This window comes from Calidris pugnax, unplaced genomic scaffold (genome assembly GCF_001431845.1).
Source record: "Calidris pugnax isolate Ruff unplaced genomic scaffold, ASM143184v1 scaffold63, whole genome shotgun sequence".
In the NCBI taxonomy this organism is placed as follows: Eukaryota; Metazoa; Chordata; class Aves; order Charadriiformes; family Scolopacidae; genus Calidris; species Calidris pugnax.
Genome location: NW_015090852.1, coordinates 3,724,778 through 3,744,879, shown reverse-complemented (window position 1 = coordinate 3,744,879; position 20,102 = coordinate 3,724,778). Strand labels below are relative to the sequence as shown.

Below are 20,102 nucleotides of genomic sequence, written 5' to 3'. Positions count from 1 at the left end.
GGCCACCCCACTCCCACAGCAGTTGCACAACCCGGGATTGCAGTGGGAGGAGCAGGTGGACTCACCTGCTGCCGTGCGGAGCGAGCTGGACCATCCAGATGATGATCCCTAAAGGAGATTGAGCGGGGTGGGAGAGGCTGGAGGGGTCCAGATGTGTCCCCCCAATCCCATGTAAAGAGGATTTGTGTGTGCAGGGGTGGCTTCAGCTGTGGGATGTTTTCACTTGCCTCTTGGCTGTGTACCAAAAGGGAGCCGAAGCGGCCGAAAGACAGCAGGGTTTCAGCTGGACTTTGCACCCAGGGTACCTTCCAAAAAAAAGAGCTGGTTTTGCAGTCACTGCTCGTGGCCACGTGTGCAGCCACCCGCAGCCACGGAGGGCAGGAAGGTCCCTGTGCAAACTGGGAGAGCGTGACATGGCCACAGACACCAGCGTGGCAAGGTCCTAAACACAAAGCAAGTGGAAATGTTAGCTGAAATATCAATGCAGGGCATAGTACCCATCCAGGTGTCTCCAAGGGGTAAGTGATCCCAAATTTGCTATCAGCTCTTTAAGCTGTTTAAACAACCAAAGAGGCTGCAAGGAAGGGGAAGAAAAACACATCCAAGGTCTGCAGACCAGAGGGTGATAAATAAAGCAGCTCCATCCAACAGAGACATCTGCTCAGAGCCTGCGTTCAAAGCTGCAGAGGCACGAGATGGGCCAGTAGCTGGGAGTTGGAACTAGAAGTGGAAATAAGATGCACATTGGTAACAAGGAAGGTAATTAGCCATAGTGAAAGTCTGCTGAGCTTTGCGGAGGACCCAGGCATGAGAACAAAGCGTGTTTGGTTCGTGGAGGAACAGGACTCGATGCCCCTGTGCTGGAGCACTGTCAGGAGCACAGCAGCCAGGGCTGCTACCCAACTGCAGCTTCCCCAGCCTCAGGATTTCCCACTCTGCTTCCACCCAGCGCCCAGCTCCTGGGTTTAACCCCATCAAGTCCAGGGCATGTGCACGGTCTGGGGCCAGCTATGCCAAACATGCTTTGGTACATGTCTGTGAGCGGCAGCTGAAAGCAACGTGTTTGCAGGGGTTAGAGCCTGTGAAATCAAACTTCGAGTCAAAAATCCAGATTTTGGTCTCCCAGGCCAGTGGGATGCAGTTACTGAGGTGAACAGGCACATCTTTGATGCTGTTGGGATTTGCACAGGCTATGATGACTCCCAGCCCTCCCTCCCGCTGGACTCTTCTCCAGATGCACAAAATTTTGCACCTGCAAAGACGATTGCCAGCAGTCAGCAAAAAAAAAAAAAAAGTGCAGGAAATCCATGAAGGCAAATGTTTTGTTCCTTATCTGCTCCTACTTTTCTGCATTTCCCAGCAGGCATCCAAGTGACTTGCAGTTGGAGGGACACTGTGGCAGCTTCCCAGGAGAAGTGTTAGTGCTTTTGAGAGGCCAGTTCAGGGAAGCTTTCTGAAAGAACAAGTTGTATTTTGGCGTAGATGAGGTACTGGCATAGAAATGGGGTCAGATGCCTTTGCTGCAGCTGCTTACAGCAGTGGTGGCTCTGGCTATTCCTGGTGAGGTTAGAAATGCCTCCAAAGCCCCAGTACCTTGGGATTAAAACTCACTTTCCTGTGACCTGCCTCAGTTCTGCGGTGTACCCCTCCACAAATACCTTTGCAATGGCCTGGACCAGGTATGCAGAACAAAGTATTAGTGCAGATGGACACCGTGATAGCAGGGAGGTAATTACAGTAATTATACACATGCATGCCCAGGGCACTGAAAAGTCCTTGGAAACACCCAGGGAAATTCTGGTTGCTTTACTCACCTCTGCTGCTGACACGAAAGAAGATAGCATCCTGGTCCCTCTGCTCTGCCAGCCCCTGCCAGCAGGGAGACCCAGGATCCATCTCTCCAGCTTCTCTCCAGGGACAGCCTGTGCAGAGCAGACAGGACCAAGCACATCAGGGTGGGGGGGTGGTGGTTAATATGTTCGCAGGGCTGAAAAAAGCCCTCATGGCCTGCGGCCAATCCCCCTGAATTTATGTCCTTGTGAAGACAGGAGCAGACACAGTGACAGAGGTCCCAGTCCCCCTTTCTGAGCAAGGAGGATTTGCTGCCACCCTGTTGGGGAGGGAGGGGGGACCCTGCCATTGCACACATAAAATAATTGGGGGGAATCAGGCTTTGGCCAAGGGATGGGATGAGGCCAAGCAAGGACACATAATGTGGGTAACTATTTTACCACTTTCTTCTGCCCAGCTTGGGACACCAAGCAGTTGGGTTTATATGTGTCCTCACATGCTGGGACAGAAGCCTCGTTAGATACTGGGGATGTATGGGTCATGAGGGACCACGGGGAGAGCCATGAGCAGTAACAACTAGTTGTGGCTCAGGAGGAACACCAGGAACAGGATGCTCGTGCACTGGCCTACTGGTGAGTCCCTTCTCCCCTGGAGGAGCAAAGCACCATGGTGCGAGCCTGAGCTCTGCAACAGGCTTTTTATCCTTAAAGTAGAGGGAAGGAGAAACTTGATATATCCATTTAGCATTAATCAGATGGGAAAGGCACCTTCTTTGCAAAACTCTGTCACCAGATTTATCATCTCTGTTTAAAAAAACACTTTAAGCCAAGGAGGGGCAAATTGATGTACAAACAAGTCTTAGCACAGCCCACTTTGCTATTTCTAGGCTTGTGTCAGCAGCTTTTGGCATCTGTCGTAGTGAATGGGGACAAGAAATAGAAAAAAAAAAAGTGGAGTTTCTTGTTAAGCCAGTCTCTAAGCAAAGCAGGGTGCTCATCATCAAGCAGCCGCTGCCATCACACACACGCAGGAGCCAATGGGATGTGGAGTCTGGGCTCATCAGTGAAACACTTAGTTTTTCGCTGTCTGATATTACCTCTGCCCCCCCTTACTGACCAGAAGGCTTTAATAACCATTTCTTTTCTACACAGAGGTGAGATTGCCCCAATGGTGGCTGTTGCCTCTCACAAGGCTGCATCATAGGGCAATCCATAGGTGAACAGTGCCTGCAGACCAGCTCCTGATGGCAAAACGTATTCCTTCCTCCCCACATTTTGTAGACCCTGGATTTTGGCTCTGAAAAAAGTTGCTTATGCTTTGGCCCCAAAGCCAAAAGGCAATTTTCTGCTAAAAAAAAATACAGAACTGCTACCCCAAGCATCAGGGGCCATTTTCCTACTTTACTATTTCCAGCACATAGAGAACACTGAAGCACTGCAGCCAGCAGCAGCAAACACTGGCAAGGCACTTATATTTCTTTGTAATCAGAGCTAGGCATGTTCAATATCTTAAACTCTTCCCGAAACCTCAGAAGAGGCATCACTGTTAAGGAGACCCAAAGGATGTGGTGGAACAGACATGGGCTGTAGCAGGTACTACGGGAGAGGAATTTCCTTGCTAGGCAAGGAGGTGTCTGCATGGAGGGCACAAGTTTTACTCCAACATACTTGGCAAAGTTTAACCTGATTTAATAATAAGTCACTGTGTTTTCCAGGCATGTAACCTGTGGAATTTGTCAAGAAGCTGCTGCTTGTTAAATCTATTGCCTCCTATTGCATCAAAAAAAACCCCTAAGAGCTGCAGTTTTAAAGTTCTTGGATTTGGAAGCTTTAAAATGTACAATTGAGAGATTCCCCAGACAACCACTCAGAAATCTTCACAAGAGCATCCCTGATGGAAACATACACCCTCCTTTGCTCAACATGTCTTTGTGCCACTCAAAGTGGATAAACACATACAGTCCAAGTGCCATGGAAGATGCACCCGAGTAACATACAGCACTAGGAAGGGCTTTAGACCCTCCTCATCACTTCTGAGCCAGACCTCAGAGGTTTGGGGGGGGTATCATTTCAAGGTAATAAAACATAACTACTGAAGAGACTGTTAAAGCAAACAGGAGGTACAGTTAAGGTAACTTGTAAGCAAATAATCATAAGAAAGAGCTGCTTGGAAAGCCCACGGCTGATACATGCATACTCCGACCAGAAGACGCCTTCCTGCCACCGCCGCCACCACCACCAGGTGAAGTCACGCATCAGCTTTCAAGTGTTTGCAAAAATTCAATCAGCGCAGTTGACCCCTTTCAGTAAATATTGACAGCACTCCCAGGCCAGGCAGTCTGAATGCTTTCAATTCCTGCCACCTCTCTGAGAACATCTCCAGCGGAGGTGTGCCCGTGGCTGACATTCCTGTCCCCCAGCACAGGGTTGCGGCAGCACTACTGATTCAGGCAGAGGTGTGCTCCTGTACCATCTCAGCCTCCCACCCAGGAGCACTTTTCTGCATTTATTCCCAGAAATCATTTTTTTTTTTTTAAGAGAACAAAACCCCCAACACTAACCAAGGTGCTACTTTTAGACCACTCAGAGGTACCTAGCTGACGAGCCAGCAGAAGGACTGTGAATTTACATTAGTTCACATCAGGTGGCAAATCTTTCACCTCTTCTTTCGCCTCACCAGATCCTAGGAAACAGGATGGGAAGGAACCCCAGGAACATCCAATCTATCTTCTCTAAAACCAGGTCTTACCTTTATGACCTTGTTTCCTTCAGCTGCTTTAAAAATCTCTGGTGATGGAGAGTCCAGCACACAACTTATGCTTGTTTTCAGAGTGGCCATCAAGTTTTCTCTTATCTCCACAGCAGAGGCAAGCTGTTAGCTGACATTTGGAAAGAATGGAGGAGATGCTGCTGCAGCACCACCTCTCTATCAGTTTAAATAGGAACTTTCCAGTCGAATTGATAGAGGAGCTGACTGGCTCATGTCTTGACTTGCTAATTAATTGGTGTGAGAAGCTGCTGATCACTCACAGGTGGTCCTGGAATCTTGAGGCTGCTCAACATCACTGAAGATTAGCCTCACTGGCTGGTGTTTCCTATTTATAATCTGGAAATTATTTTTTTTGAGGAAATTCTTCTGTAGGGATGAGAGCATTGGATTATTTCTCAGCCAGCTTCAGCCAGCTGATGAGATCAGGGCTGGGAGAGGTCGGAGAACCGTGGCCAAGGCAGACAGACTGCAAATAAGCAAATGGGCTGATGGCATGAGAGGGTGAGTGGCAGGAGGAGAAACAACAGCACAGAGAGGTGCAGCAAGGAGACATGATGCTGCTGGGGGAGCTTGTGAGCCAAACTCTGCCCCTTTTGTCCCCTCTGACTGGGAGGAGAAGACACACATTGATGTTGGGAGGTGGAAAGAGCCTGGGATCTCCTACAACATGGATCTGGGAACAGGAGTGCAGATACGTGGAATAACCTGGAAATAGCTGCTCCTAGTGAATATCTTGATATGAATCAGACCTGGGACAGGCAAATCCTAAGACCAGCCACCCCCTCTCTGCCTTTTCTAAAGCCACGCCACCTCTCCAGTGCTTTATTCTGACAGACCGGTCCTCACCATTGCTGAACAACACCTGTGGTTTTGTTCAGGTTGCAAAATATGTAATCAATTCCACAATACAACAACAACAAAACCTTTTTTTGTATGGAAGGATTAGTGTCTAGAGAGTAAATACTGGAGACAAGACTTCTCTTCTGTCTTGTCTTCTCAGGCATCAGCTCCTCTGATCTCTGCACACACCTGTAGTGTGGGACTGGGCCATAGTCCTCATGGTGAAAATACCTACTTTTAACATGTTGATCACAAAATACAACAAATTTCATGATAGCTCTGAAGGGGTCCACCTTACCCTTAGCCTCTGGGGAGAGCTCCACCCCCATGTCCAATCCCAAATTCCCCAGACGAAGTGCCAAGCTGATCTTCCCTTCGCATCCCTCAGGGGTCTTGTGAAAAGATCAGCCCTTGAACTTCTTAATATCTGCAAGAAGAAGAGATGGAAGGAGTGTGCAGGGCTCCAGGAGCCTTGAACTGTAATATTCAGCACAATTTTGAGTACAACCTAAGACCCCAGGGTGCTGGTGCTCAGACTCTGGTGGTGGTGACATGGCAGATTATATATAATCTGCCAGGCAACAGAAGAAATGTGGATAAAGCCAGGGCTGAGCTTAGAGGTCTGTTTCATTGCTTGCTTCAGGACCGCTGCATTACAGAGTAGCCTTTGCCCAAGCTCAGACAGTTCACGAGAAACACACTGGTTCTTGGAAAAAAGGAGATATGTTATTGCTTTGGCAAAGAAGTGCATGAATGCAGTTAAGTAAGTTTTCAGGAAAGCGCATAAATAGCCTGTAAAATCTATTGGAACATTGTCTTGCTGCTGCTGAGACAGCAGAAAAGGGAGCCACTGTTTGCTAAGTATTGCAAAAGAGCCACATTATTTTTTGGCAGACATTTGAAGATGGCTACAGGAGGCAAGCTCCTCCCTGACAACGCTCCTGCAAAATGCAGTGTCACACAGTGATGGCACCAGCTCAGAAGCAGCACATCACTCCCCACTGCCCTCTTCTCCCCCAGATGGAGACCCCAGGCTCAGAAACCATCTCCCAGTGCCCCACTTCCCCATGCCACGCACAGGACTCACACAGCACTGCTTCTGCAAAATGGCAGGGATGTGTATGGAAGAAAGCTGGGATTACAAACAGCCTTTTAGCAGTAAACCCACATGGCAAGCCCTGCCCTGCCCACTGGGTGGGATTTTGCCGGCATCTCCAAAAATGGGCTGTGGCAGGGATTTAGCTGGTGGGAAAGCTGGGAAGCAGCTACAACAGTCTCTTTTCAGAGGCATCCCTTCAAGACAGGTGGAATTTTCTGGAGAAGCTTGTGAACAACATAGTACCCCATCTGGGGACCATGGATCTGCATCACCTGCCTCATGCACTAGCTCCCAGTAACAGCTGCAGAGTCTCCAGGAATATCATCAGGTCTGGGCTTTACCAATGAAACCAGAAACACAAGCACAAACAGCTGTGATATATTTTTCAAAGATCTCAGCCTTGTTTGGTGAGGCATAAAGGAGGAATAATCCAACAGTGGTGAATCATCCATCTCATGCCACGTGGCATTTATGTCAACATCCAAGAACAACTGCCATAGCTTGGCTGCAGCCCCATGGCATTGGATGCAGCACGAAGGTGTTGGAAGGGGATGGTGCTGGCTGAACATTTGGGCTGTTCCTCTGCTTCTCCCTAGACCACGCAGGATGGTCTCTTTCCAACACTCATAGCAAACATCCATTTGCTTCTAGCCAAACACAGGCTGAAGGCTTTGGTTTCAGCCCTTCCAATAGGGCGTAGGCTGGGACCAAGCAGCCCTGGCTGGCTGTGGATGGGCCAGCTGCCTCCCAGTTCCCCACCTTACAGCTGCTTGGCTAGTATTATTCTGGAAATAACTTGCCCATCTGGCAGCTTGCTAACCCTGCTCCTAGACACATGCCTGCAGCAGCACTCTATAAACAGCTTTTACCTCGGATGGACTCCAGCAGGGCATATGGATGTATATGGCAACCAATACCAACCATCACAGCATCCAAAATGGCCAGTTCCTCCTTACCATTGGATTTGGTGACAAACAACCCACTGATAAGTGGTTGAGAAGTCCTAGAATTTGTTTTTTGTATCCTGCTGACTGATCCAAAAGGAAACCCTAACAAATGCATCTATACGTGGGTCCTGCATGATGCCAGTTGAACCTGGCAGAGATGGGTGCTCAGTCATGCTTCCCATCCTTACTTGCCTTAAAATAGCCAAACCAGCTGTGAATAACGGGTCAGCTCGGTTGCTTCTGGCTTAGTCCCCCTTGAATTGGTGGGGGATTTCTGGGAAACAAGCATTTACTGACCCACACAGGGACAGAGAGCCCAGGCCCAGTGGGGAGCAAGCACCCCCCAGAACTGATGCTGTTGCCAGCCACCATTTCAGCGAGCTCTGGACCACAGGAGGCAGGCTGGGCTGGCAAACTGGTCCTTACTAGGTGGAGCACTTGCTCTATCAAAACAAAAATAAGTCATAGAGTTTGGTCTGCAATACACCATGCAGGTTCACTTTCTCTTCACCCAGCAGCTGGCCTCAGTGTTGGCATCCCAAGGGAGCCATCAGTATGACAGCAATGGCATGAAATGCTGGCTAAAATTCTGGCTTTTTGAAGCGAGCCACTAACGGGTGAAAGTATCATGGGTGGTTACTGCTTCTGTACATGTAAAATAATTAATTGTTCGAATAGCAGGGGAAGGCGGAAGCTGGTGTGAAAGGAAACTTGGAACTTTGCTCTGCTCTGCAAAGGACTGCTCAGCAGTGTCCTCCTTTGGAGGGATGCTGTTGGATTTAGGGGTTTGGCCCTGGGATGGGTTTGCACACCTGAGAACAGAGGAAATAAAAACCAGCAGCCAGGTACAGCTTCCTTGTGATCCTCTTCCCCTGGAAGCTGCCCAGGGAAGAGCAGTGCAGCTGGCATACTCTCAGCAGCACAGACACAGCACAGGTCGTGACTTCATGTCTGATAATGATGAGGTCGTTCAACCCATTTTGCAGATGTAAGCCAGCCCCAGAGAGCCCTTGTGACAGCCTGGCCCACGTCCATTTATTGATCACACTGGAGGTGTGGTAGCACCCTACAAATCCTCTTCATTCATTCCCTGGCATCATCGCTGCTCACCCTGTTGGCACACCAACGCCTCCTCACTGCACCCCACAGCTCCCAGCACCATCAGCTGCCTCTTTTCTCTACTGTCCTTTCTTTCATATAGCCTTGTATTTTGGCTTCCAAAAGGCAAGGGCTACTCGCACCCATGGTATTCAGTGTGGGTTCTGCCAGCACCCTGCAGCTCAGCACAAGGCAAGCAGTGATGTCCCCTGCCCCCACAGTCTGTGTCCTAGCCCGTTAATGAGGCTTGCTGTCATCAGCTATAAAGAAAAATCACATTGATACACCACACACAGCTCGTTAATTGCAAGAGAATTAAAAAAAAAACCACAACCTGATCAAATGATGCCACTACATTTTCATTCCTGTTTGTTTCTGAGACAGTCAGTACGTCTTAGGTCTTGAGTTGGACCACAGTCGTAGGAAAGGATTGCTTCCCACCACGGGTTTGCATCACTTGGACTGGAAGAAATAAGAGCCAGCAAACCCCCTCGTCTCCTGGCAGGAGGAAGCACTCTAGCAGAGCACTGAGGCAGAGGCACTGAAAAGGGAACAGCAGGCATTCTGTAGTCTCATTTCCAGGGCTAGAACCCATGGTAATGATATTATTTTGCATTTACAGGGTGCCTTTCTTAAAGCCATGGAGCATTTTGCAAAGATAGGTTACTGCTGCGTGGAGGAGAAAAACCAAGGTGCCCCCAGCTGCTCACTTCTTAGGGAGCACTGAAATCATTCCATGGGCTGGTTCCACCCCCAGCAGATGGACACAAAGAAAAACCCACAGGATCCGGTTACATCAGGAGTTTGACAGCTCACCGGGATCGGCCCCCCAGCTTCTGCCCACTTGCTCAGATGAGGGTGAAACTTGAAGGCTTTGCCATCCCCAGGGTGGGTAATTGGCAGATGGCACATCCTCATCACCACTGGACAAACTTTGGGAGTGACCACAGACAGGGGTGAGGCAAAGCATGGGTGCCCATCCAAGCTGTGGCTGCAGGGCTGGTGATGTCCCATGGGAAGCAGAATGGCTCAGAGAGGGATGTCTCCAGGGTTGGTCTCTCCATGGCCACAGCAGCCACAACACTGGGTTACACACTCGATCTGGGCCAGACATTTTGGCTGGCAGACAAGATGAACAGTGTTCATCTCAGCTTTTGATGCTCACACATTCAAGCGAAGTGGAGATGTTGTCCTGAGAGCTGATCAGCCATTTGTTTATATACCAGACTATTCCTCTCATTATTTTAATCCGTTTTGTTTTTTTTTTTCCTTTTTTTGTTGTTTTTTCTTTTGTTTGTTTGTTTTTGTTTTCTTTTTATTTTGTTTATTTGGGCATCTTTCCCCACTAGAGAAAAACATGGATGTTTTCCTTTACTTGTTATGAAAATTATTTTTCAAAAGTGCCAATTCAGGCAAGGTCATTTTAGCCAGAGCACAAGCTCTACACCAAAACTTCTCTCAAAAAAACAAACAGGTTGACTCTAATTTTCCACCAGCAAAAAAAAAAAAAGACAGTAGACAGGAAAAGATTTAAAGATGTATAGCAATGCACCACTACTTGACTGCATTTAGAGGGACAAAATAACCAATGTTACTTATTGGGGCTGGTGTTTATACTCTTCCATATCCTGAGAAACCTCCTAAGTTTACCAGGCATGGAAATTGCAGTTGGCTTATCAACGCCATTTTTAGGGATCTCTTGAGGAGTTATTTTTGGGGTAACGAGCAATGCAGCAGTACACATTGCCCAGCAGGAGAAAGCATCCCACACATGCACACCACTTGGTACTCCTGCATCCCTCCCCATCTTTGCCACATCTCCCTGGGGTCCCCTAGCAGTAAAGGACAGCGAGGAGGAGGAGAATTGGGAGGAAGAGCACTCCCAGCACTGCCAGGCAGGGGAAGCTGGTAGGGGCAGGAGGGGTGACGCGTGTCCGTGTGGCCTGTAGGGCTCGGTCCCACTGGGTGAGGATGGCCTTTCTGGCCCCACTCCACTTTCCCGGGCCCACCAGGCGAAACTGGTAGGGTGTGCAGGGGCCGAAGAAGACCTTCAGAGCCAGTTGTGGGTCTGTCAGCAGGAGCTTCAGCACGCTGGGCTTCACACCAATGGCCGAGGCCAGCTCATCCATGTAGGTGATATAGTCCGTCTGCAGTGTGGTGCTGTTCCCATACCTTCAGGGGAGAGAGAAGGGGAAAAAGAGGGACTACTTTAGGTTTCCCACCCCCCATTTTTATTTTTTTTTATTTTTTAAATTTATTTCTTTAAGCACAGCAAAGGCAGGGTCTATCCTCTGCTCTCCCCCACCAAATCTGGGGAGTGGAGCTGGCTGGAGGCCACGGCTCCGGGCGACACGCATCATTGCCGCTGCTAGTGGAGGAATCTGGCTCACAAGAAAACGCTGCCTTTTGAAACTTCCTACAATGCAACAGTTTCTAAAAACAAAAGAAAACATTGCTTGGGCCAGGTTCAGCTTTCACCGATTATATTCATATTTTTAAATTATTGCTTCACTATAATATCAGATTGACTCGCAGAGGGGGAAGGCACGGCACTTTCACGGACTTTATGAAATGAAAAAAATGTCACTTTGAAGAATAATGATGGAAATGTTCTATTTCTGCTGGGGCCTCACCCTGATTGTGTGTGAATGAGAAGTGCTTTTTTGGCCTGATAACACTCAGTGATAGCAAATGAGCGTTTTCAAACAGGAAATCTTTCCATCATGAATTTTCCACCTAAACTTGCCTGATTCAGGTCTCCACAGTGCCTGCGTCCACCTCACTTGGAGTCGAGACAATAGCAGGGCTCTTCTGCCAGCACAAGAGTCCCATGAGCTGCACTTACCACTTGAGCTTCTTCCCCATCTTCTCATCAATATCATCCATCATCTCGCTGACTGGGGGGAGTGTGCACTGCCCTGGAAAGAGAAGGAAGAGCATTGGCAAAGGCACATGATGCCCAAGAGATGCCTCCCGCTGCAGGTGGGGTTTGCAGGGATCAGCTGAGCCCTTGGGTGCCTCTCTTCCCTTTCATATCAAGATCTGAGCTTGGGTCAAGCTTGGGTGTGATGTGACAACACTGGCTCCCCTGTCCTTAAAGTTGTGTTGTGATGTCCAAGAGGCTCTTCTTTCCCAGGCAGCCTCACCACAAAGACCTCATTGCTACTGCAGCGGGCTGAAAAGTGACAGTGCAAGGCACCCCATCACATGGAGAACCCATTACTGGTAATAATACCATTACTGGCATTTCTGGCCAAGCCACATTATGCTCCTAAGCACTCAGGCACTGCCCTGATTTTCAGTTTCAACCTGCACATTGCTGCTGGGAAAGGCTACTTCCCATTAACAGAAAATGGACCTTCACCCAGCACATGCCCAACCACCTACCCTGAAACACCTTGACTGCCCAGCGGCACTGCAGATCTGCTGTTGGGATGGTGGGTCCAAGGGACTGGACCAGCCCAATGACTGCCATGGTTGGCTTCTCGAGCCGAGGAGGGAGAATGCCTTTGTAGAGGGTGACCTGATTGTCCCTGCTTTTGATGATGGAATCGTCCTCCATGAAAGGATAGGCATAACTGTAACCAGTGGCAAAGACTACCACATCGACGCCATCCTGGACAGTCCCATCTTGGAACAAGACAGACGTCTCTCTGAACTCCTTCACGTTCGGCTTCATCACCACCACGCCACAGGCGATGCGGCTCGGGAGGTCATCGTTGAACACCGGCTCCTTGCGGGAAGTTCTGCAAGAGCAAACGTGGTGAGGATGTCACAGAGGTGGATTCTGCTGCCAGTCCAGGATAGACATAGTCCAGCCCCATCCAAAATCCGCACACCCAGGTGGTTTGGGGATGGATGGCCCTGTGCGTACCTGTTGAGTGGCATGAGGCCAAAGTTCTCGTGCTTGAAGAACCGGTTCATGCCTCTCACATACAGCCAGTCACTGAGCACCCTGGGGAGGATGTTCCCCAGCCAGGTCCGGAAACGAGTGATGACCAGCATGTCCCAGGGGTAGCCATTGTCCCAGACGCGGCTCATCACCCAGGATCCACTTCGGGAGCTCAGGTAGACCTGGGGGGACAGCCAGATAGGGGTGAGCTGCCTCCATGATGGTTCCACAGAGGTGGTGACCAGTGCTTGAACAGATGGGGGGACCCTGCTCCTTTCCAATTAGTTCTGGTATAGGTCCCTATACCTGCGATGCCACGGTACTGAGCTCCACTGCAATGTCACAGCCGGAGTTGCCCAAACCTATCACCAGCACCTTCTTCCCTCTGAACTTCTCTGGCTCCTTGTACTCTCGGCTGTGGAAGTAGCAGCCTTTAAACTTCTGTATTCCTGAGAAGGAGAACAGAAAGGGTCATAATTCATCCCAGAAATGAAAAGGAGATGCTGTGCTGGCCTTTGGACCTCCCCTTCCCACAGATGCTCTTTGAGCATCCGTCAGAATATTTCTCACAGTAGCAGATGTCTCCTGTACACAGAGGGATGCTGCAAACCCACAGTAGGATGGGATTTGTTTCTGGCTTCATTTAATATTTAATGAGAAAGCGTGCAAGTACAGAATGCCTTTGCATGGTGTTTCTTTACCCTAAAAAGGATACTATTGCAATCCTAGCATTGCCCTGAGGCACCTGGACAGCCACAGTCTATCCCCTCAGTGTGGCTTTACCCCTTTATGGTAGTGAGTCACAGGGAAGCAGCTTTAATTTTTAAGAGAGAAGATGGCAAAAGATCTGAGGGGATTTTTCGTAACCAGTCAATGCCTCAAGTCTGCGTACTCCAAACAGACTCTCAGCACCAAATATTTCTTGCCAGAGAGAGTTTTTTCTAATAATGTGCCTGTAAACAGGGAGGCAAAGGCTGTCAGGTAACACACATGACGTTTGTACTAGAAATCATAGGAAAATGCCCCAAAAAAGTGTTTTCCAAAATCCTTTTATGAAAAAATCTTCTGTTAAAGGAAACAGCCTGAAATCTATTTTTTTCTGAGAAAGATTAGCGTTGTCCCTGCTCTCATATAGTCTGGATACCGAGTCTTTTTTTCTGAAAAAAAATTAGGTTTAGATTTCCTGAACAGACCCCCATCCCCAAAAATATTGCTCTCCTTTTAATGTTGAAAAGGCATTTTTTCAGGGAAGAACATTATGATGGAAAGTATCTGCCTGGCTGTGTCCCAGGGGATGAATTCCATACATGCAGCTTACCTGGGAATTCAGCAAGGGGGAGGTTAGGGTAGACATGATGCCCAGAGCAAACCATAACAGCATCAAAAACTGCCGTCTCTTCCTTCCCATCTCTCCGGGTCACCACCTCCCATTGCCCCGTCACAGAAAAGTCTGGGCGTTTTTTAATCTTGGTGACCAGGGTCTTAAAGGAAAAAAAACAGAAAGAGATCCATGGGTGTCCACAAAACAGACTAAGAGGTTTAGGGAGTCAGTGGGATTCAGAGATCCCAAGGAGCTCAGGGATGTTTGCCTGATGCTGGCAGCTCTGGGGAGCACGCAAAGAGGGGACTTTATGAGACATGCTTTAACAAAACCAGGAGATTTTACCCCCCTGGGATATTTTCTCCCAGGATTTTCCCCTATGACAGGGAGATCGATGTCCCTCCTTCCCAGGTCCCCCTGCTACTTACTGCCCCTCCCCATGACAAGCTTTTTACCTTGAACTGTATGTGCCGGAGTAGGTTGAAGTGCTCAGCGAACTTGCAGATGTAGTGCTGGAGCCTGGCATTGTGTATGTAGTTGGGGTGGTCGTCAGGGAAGGGGAAGTCGGAGAAACACATCATCTCTTTGCAGGAGTTGGTGAAGACGGTGCGGTAGATGCTGGCTCTGTCTTCCTCTGCCTGGTCCTGGAGGGAGAGAAACGTGGAGGTCTCCCATTAGAGGGGACATGATCCCCTGGAGCCCTGCATCAGTTTCTCCAGATACCATAACCCCCGGATCCAGAGAAAAATGGCAAAGCCATCAAGTGCAATAACCAAATAACTCCTTACGAGCACAGAAGGTCTTAACAGGCTGGGGAAAGGATTTGCATCACCCAAGGCATTTTGGAGCCAGTTACATGTGCACCTGCCACAGAAAGTGCAAGCCTCAAGGGAAGGGAGCACTGTGGAAGGACCATGCCAGAGCCTCTCCACTGCATATCCAGAAAGCATGAGGAGATCAGGTGTGACATAGCTACATGTGCACATGGACAGGTGCAAAATATCACAGGAGAAAGTAACATGGGACCTCCCAGTGCCCAGCTTCCTCCTGGTCTGTCTGTAAAGCTTCTAAAACCCCACAGGCATATCTGGACATTGCTCCTTTGTGTGCATGGTCTTGGTGATTGCCCAAGCAAAGGCAGATGCCCAGCTGGGCACATTTGCTTTGGCACAGCAGCTCAGCTGCCCACATTTTATGCAACTGTGGGGCAGGTCTGGCCTGGGATGTGGATGGAGGCTTGTGCCTACTACCCAGCAATGCCCACGCCAGCCAGCCAGAGCCCTGCCTGTCTAGCAGGGCAGGAGATGGGGCATCTGCCAAAATCCCTGAGACCATCACGTGTTCAGTGGGGTCCAGGCTTGCCTGGTCTGGTCCTGTCCAAAACGGCCAGCCCCACAGATCACCCTGTCCCTACTGCAGGGACACCTGCTATGTCTGCCCTGACACTTGGCACTTAACAGCACAAAACACAGGCAATGCATTTCCTTTCCCTGATGGCTTTGATGCCAGGCAGAGCTAGGAAAAATACAGATGGGGTGGAAAATTCATAATTGGGTTGGCCAAATGATTACCAACTTTCAATAAAAAAACAAACTGAAAAAAAAAACAGAGAAGCAGCTAAATTGCTTGTGACTTTTCTCCTCAGTGGCGATGTTCTGTTCTGATATTCTTCATTATAAATATCAAAAAGTATTGCCAAACTTTCTGGAGGAATTCGCTGGAGCCCTCCCCAGAAAAGACCGAAAACATGTGGTCCATGTTTCAAATGAGTCGAATGTTTCAGATCACCCAGTGCAAGTTTCCCGCCCTCCCCTCTGCTCTAGGGTTTAACTCACACAGGTTCAATTCCTTTCCCTAATGACACCCTGAGCTGCTTCTGCAACCATGATCCCACTCCAAACTGATCCCCTAGCACCAGCCTGCCAGCACGTAGGATGTGGAACGAGGTGACTCTGGGTCTGTCCCTCTAACTATTCATTTGTGTTCTTTCTCAGCTCCATGGTGCATGGCCACTATGTAAAAGCACACTGAGAGCTACCCTGAGTAGCAGCAAGTGCTCCCCAAGGTCGGGTGACAGCTGGCAGCCCCACAAGGACATTTTTGTATGGCTTGAAGACCTGCATTCAGAGCTGTCCCTATCTCCATGGGCTTTAAGGGGAATGGGAGCACATTCTTGGAGCAGCTCTGAGGGATTTGCAGCCCCTTAGCTGGGGAGAAGCTGGTGGCTCTCTCCATCCCCAAAGGCTGACAGTTCAGAGGGGACTTGGCTCAGCAAGCCAAGGGACAGCCAGGCTGTCCCCAGGGTAAGGGAGGGGGTCTGGGGATCTGTATTGAAACAGCCATTCCCTACCACGTGCAGCCATCAAAGCAGAGCAAGAGGGTGAAGGCCCATGGGATGCAGCCTCCCAGCTGTGAGGACACAGGTTTTCCCAGCCATCTCTGAAACAAGGCAGCCAAAACCACTCACCGTGTAGCGCCAGAGCCCCCCGACGTTCTCGCTCTGCTCAAAGCAGGTGGGCTCCAGCCCCTCTTCCAGGCAGCACTTGATGGCTGCCAGCCCGCTGACACCCGCACCCACCACTGCCACACGCCGCACCATGCCGTCCTGCCTGGGGGAGAACATGGCTGTGATGGAGCAGAGACCAGCTGGACATGATCACCCAGGTGGGTCTACAGCCCCTGGTAATGCCCCATGGGAGCAGGGCACCTCCTCCCCAGCACAACTTCCCCAGCTCCATAAATAACCTGGGGGGGGGGTTTCTTGATGATCCTTGCTCACCTGCTTCCCATGCAGCCCCCAGGTAAGAGTTTTGGGCAGGGTGGAAGAGCTTTCCCTGGTACCCAGGGGCTCTCTCATGGAGAGGAGAGGCAGCTGAGGAGGAGCTCCCCCAAAAGAGGAGTGAAGCTCTTTTATGCCTCGTTGCACGGGAGGCAGGGCCAGTGCCAAGGGGCTGTTTCAATGAGCAACTTGCGCTGTTTGGACTTTAGCAAGCCTGGAACTGTAACGTGAGGAGGAGCTGTGGGCGCAGAGCTCCTAAATTAGGAAATAAAGTGTTGGACTGAGATTAGTGCAAGATAGAGCCCAGGGTCACTGAGCAGCGGCAGCCACCTCCAGCTTGTGGGATGAGCAGCATCTTTCATATGCCTGCACACACATACCTCTCCAAAACAGCGCAGCAATGCCCATGGCATCCAGGACAGCAGATAGGACCAGGCTGCCCAACCTTGCCCCATTCTTCCACCCCAGCACTGCAGTTATTCCCCTGCAAAGAGGGCAACTGGCAGTGCCACCCCAGGGACAAGCCACCCCAGCATTGGGTAGGTTCCTGTTTGAAGTGTCCGACCGCTTTATCCCCTTCTAATAAACGGGCCAAGTGTGCTTCAGAGGACATCTGTGGGGAAGGACAAAGTACAGGCAAGTACAGAGGAGTCCGTTTGTAAACCCCAATCCATCTCTGCACTCTTCATCCGAGCCTCATTGTGCGAGTTAATCTATCAAACCCCTGCCTCCAGACAGGTCCTAGGGGAGAACCGTTCAGCTGGGAGTATGCCCATTTGAAAGTTTCTGGAGCTTCTAAAACTGTCTAAACTGGGCTGTTAATTCATGCTAAATTGACTTGAAACAAAATAGAGCAGACAATGCCAGAAAAGTGATTGAACAACTGAAGTGAAAAAGAATGAATGCGTTAATTTTTCCACTATTTGCCAAACTGGTTGGGCTTTCCAAGGGAACAGCTTTGGAGTCATGGTTAAGTTGACTTATTACAAACAAACTGCCAAGCTGGCTTTATGGATTCCCAGCCTAGAGGAGGTATGGATCCTCTTCTGCAGGACACAACTTGGAAAAGAAGAACCTCTAGAAAATGACACCCAGGAGCTATGCACAGTGAGAGAACATGCCTGCTGCTGACCCTGGCATGGCAATAGAAAAGGTCAACCCAAGGCAGAAGGAGGGGAACAAAAGTGCAAGAAGAGTCAATCATTTACCTGGAGTGACACAGCTGCCAAGCATCTGAAAGAGGAAAAGGCCATGGACCTCTTGAGTAATCATTTCCCAGCTGCCATTTTCCTCAAAAGGAGGAAAAAAAAAAAAAACAAAAAGAAAACCCCCAAGATTTTCGACTTCCCCCCACAAAAAAAGAGAAGATGAAGGGAAATAGAACTACAGGTGTGGGTAGGCAAAGAAAAGCAGTAAGTTAGGGTGGTTTTTCCTGGGGAAAAAATCAAAATCAAAAGCTTCAACACTTCTAAACTAGAAGTAGTTCTTCCCAACATCTGCAAACTCCTGTTTGACTTTTTATCACGTTACAGGATAGTGAGAGCAGAAGAGCACTTCTAACATCCAAAAGAGCAAGAACAATCAGGAAAAAGCAGTCACATCTACAAAAACCTGCTGCCTTCCAGGCCAAAGCTGCCTCACACCAGTGGCACAGCTGAGGCTGGAGATGGCTTCCTGCGATGCTCAGAGCGGGTTACAGCATGGTAACAGGAATCCTACCAGGGACAACCTGCAGGGACAGGAGCTGTGAGAGGCCTTGGTGTGTGCCTTGACCCCAGACCCTTGCACAGCTCGTGCAGTTGCAGGTCTGTTTGTCCTGGCTGCCATCTGGGCTGTGACACCAAGAGACACACATGTACTCATTAACCGAGGGCTGGTGCGGGTGGTGGGTAGGGTTCACTGGCCACCACAGCCAGTCCCTGTGCAGCCACCCTCAACCCTCCCGCTGGTAGCGGTGGCAAAGCAGAAGGTGAAAAATCCTGCAATTTTGACCCCTTTGCTGCATGTGCAGGCTCCCCGAGACAACAGCCAGAGGGATGCTTGGCAGAGGCCCCAGCTGCAAGGCTGGGCAGCAGCTTGCCCAGGTGTCACATGGCTCCTGCTTCAGCTGGAGCAGGCAGGTGCTGGATGCAACGCAACACCCACAGCGAGCTCCAGATGCTTCCCCAAGGAACATTCGGGCATTGGAATAGGCTGCCCAGGGAGGTGGTTGAGTCACCATCCCTGGATGTGTTTAAGGGACATTTAGATGCAGTGCTGAGGGATATGGTGTAGAGGAGGACTTTGTAGAGTAGGGTAGATGGTTGGACTCAAAAATCCCAAGGGTCTCTTCCAACCTGAATGATTCTATGATTTCCATCAGAACAGCCAGGAAGAGGAAGATCCCTCTGTGTACCGAAGGGGAATAAGGCCCAGCGCAGAACCTTGATGGCAGCCGGGCACCGTACCAGCCATGAGAGAAGGGGACATCCCCAGGGACTCCTCTGATCTCTTCCAGAGCATGTCACCCGGCACAACTGCAGAGCCACAACTGGGCTCCCGACTCCATTGGCAGCCGAGGATGAACCAAACTTGCCGGAGGTGCCGCTGGGCCCAGCTGGGGAGTGCCAGGGTCCCGCGCCCCATGGGCGCCCGTGACTCCTGTGGGGCAGGCAACCCCCCTCTCCTCCGGCATCCCTTGGGCTCCGCTCAGCCCTTTGATGTGCAGCTACATTGTTCAACCCTCTTTGAAGTGTGAAATGAGAAACACCCCACGCTCGGCTCGGGGAGGCCGGGCAGAGCCCTCCGGAGCAGCCAGCAGCGCTGCAGCAGCCACGGGGACAATAAATCCACAGCCGGAGTCATAAAATGTGAGGCAGTAAACAAGAGCATTCGCCTCCCATTTGCTCTGCGCTAATTACATCGAAGCACTTCCCAGGCCGGCTCTTGTTTTTCTTGAACGCAGCTAAAGACACATTTTTCATTTGCTTTCCCCCACCCTCCTTCCTCATTTTTGTTTGTGAGCAAAATCCTTCCAGGAAAGGACTGCAGGACTTCTCCCATTAGATTCAGGGCTGATGGATGGAGGTCCCCAAGGGGAGCCAGCGCCTGTGATGTGGGAGCAAATGTAATAGTGTCTCTTTGCTCTCCCTAACCCGCCCGTCAGTCCGGTAAATTTGTTTTGCTCTTCCCTAGGGAGCTGGTCTGATCTCCAGCCTTTCAGTAGAGGTGAGGGAGCTCTGAGGGCATCGCTTATCCTCAGCTTCATGGTTCACCAGTCACTTTCCCAGATAAGGACAAGCCAACCACAAACTCACCACATCTCCCATGAAATCTTTTTTAGGTACAGCAGGTGCAATAGGGTAACACATTTCACTGCAGCTATCTCAAAGACATCTCTCCTGTAAACCCTTTCCCCCTACCCTATGACCCAGTCTTGGAGCTTGTTGTCCTGCAGCCCTCCTGCCTCTGTGCCTTCTCTGGGATTTATCCTTATCCTCTGTCCTCCCTCTTTTTTTTCTCCTGCCCATGTGTTATTTTCCAGCAGTGCTGTCTAGATGCAGGCAGGATCCCTAGAGCACCACAAA

General features: G+C 49.9%; 1 protein-coding gene across 1 annotated transcript; it reads right to left on the bottom strand.

Annotated features, from left to right (window-relative positions):
- Window positions 1-10,024: 10,024 nt before the first annotated feature.
- On the bottom strand, window positions 10,025-16,632 carry FMO3 (flavin containing monooxygenase 3). Its single transcript, XM_014943359.1, has 9 exons — window positions 16,537-16,632; window positions 16,225-16,366; window positions 14,213-14,401; window positions 13,755-13,917; window positions 12,743-12,885; window positions 12,419-12,618; window positions 11,932-12,290; window positions 11,390-11,462; window positions 10,025-10,716 (listed from the first exon to the last, which is right to left on the bottom strand). The coding sequence occupies exons 1-9, from the start codon at window positions 16,545-16,547 to the stop codon at window positions 10,377-10,379; spliced, it is 1,620 nt and encodes a 539-aa protein (XP_014798845.1). The 5' UTR covers window positions 16,548-16,632; the 3' UTR covers window positions 10,025-10,376.
- Window positions 16,633-20,102: the final 3,470 nt, after the last annotated feature.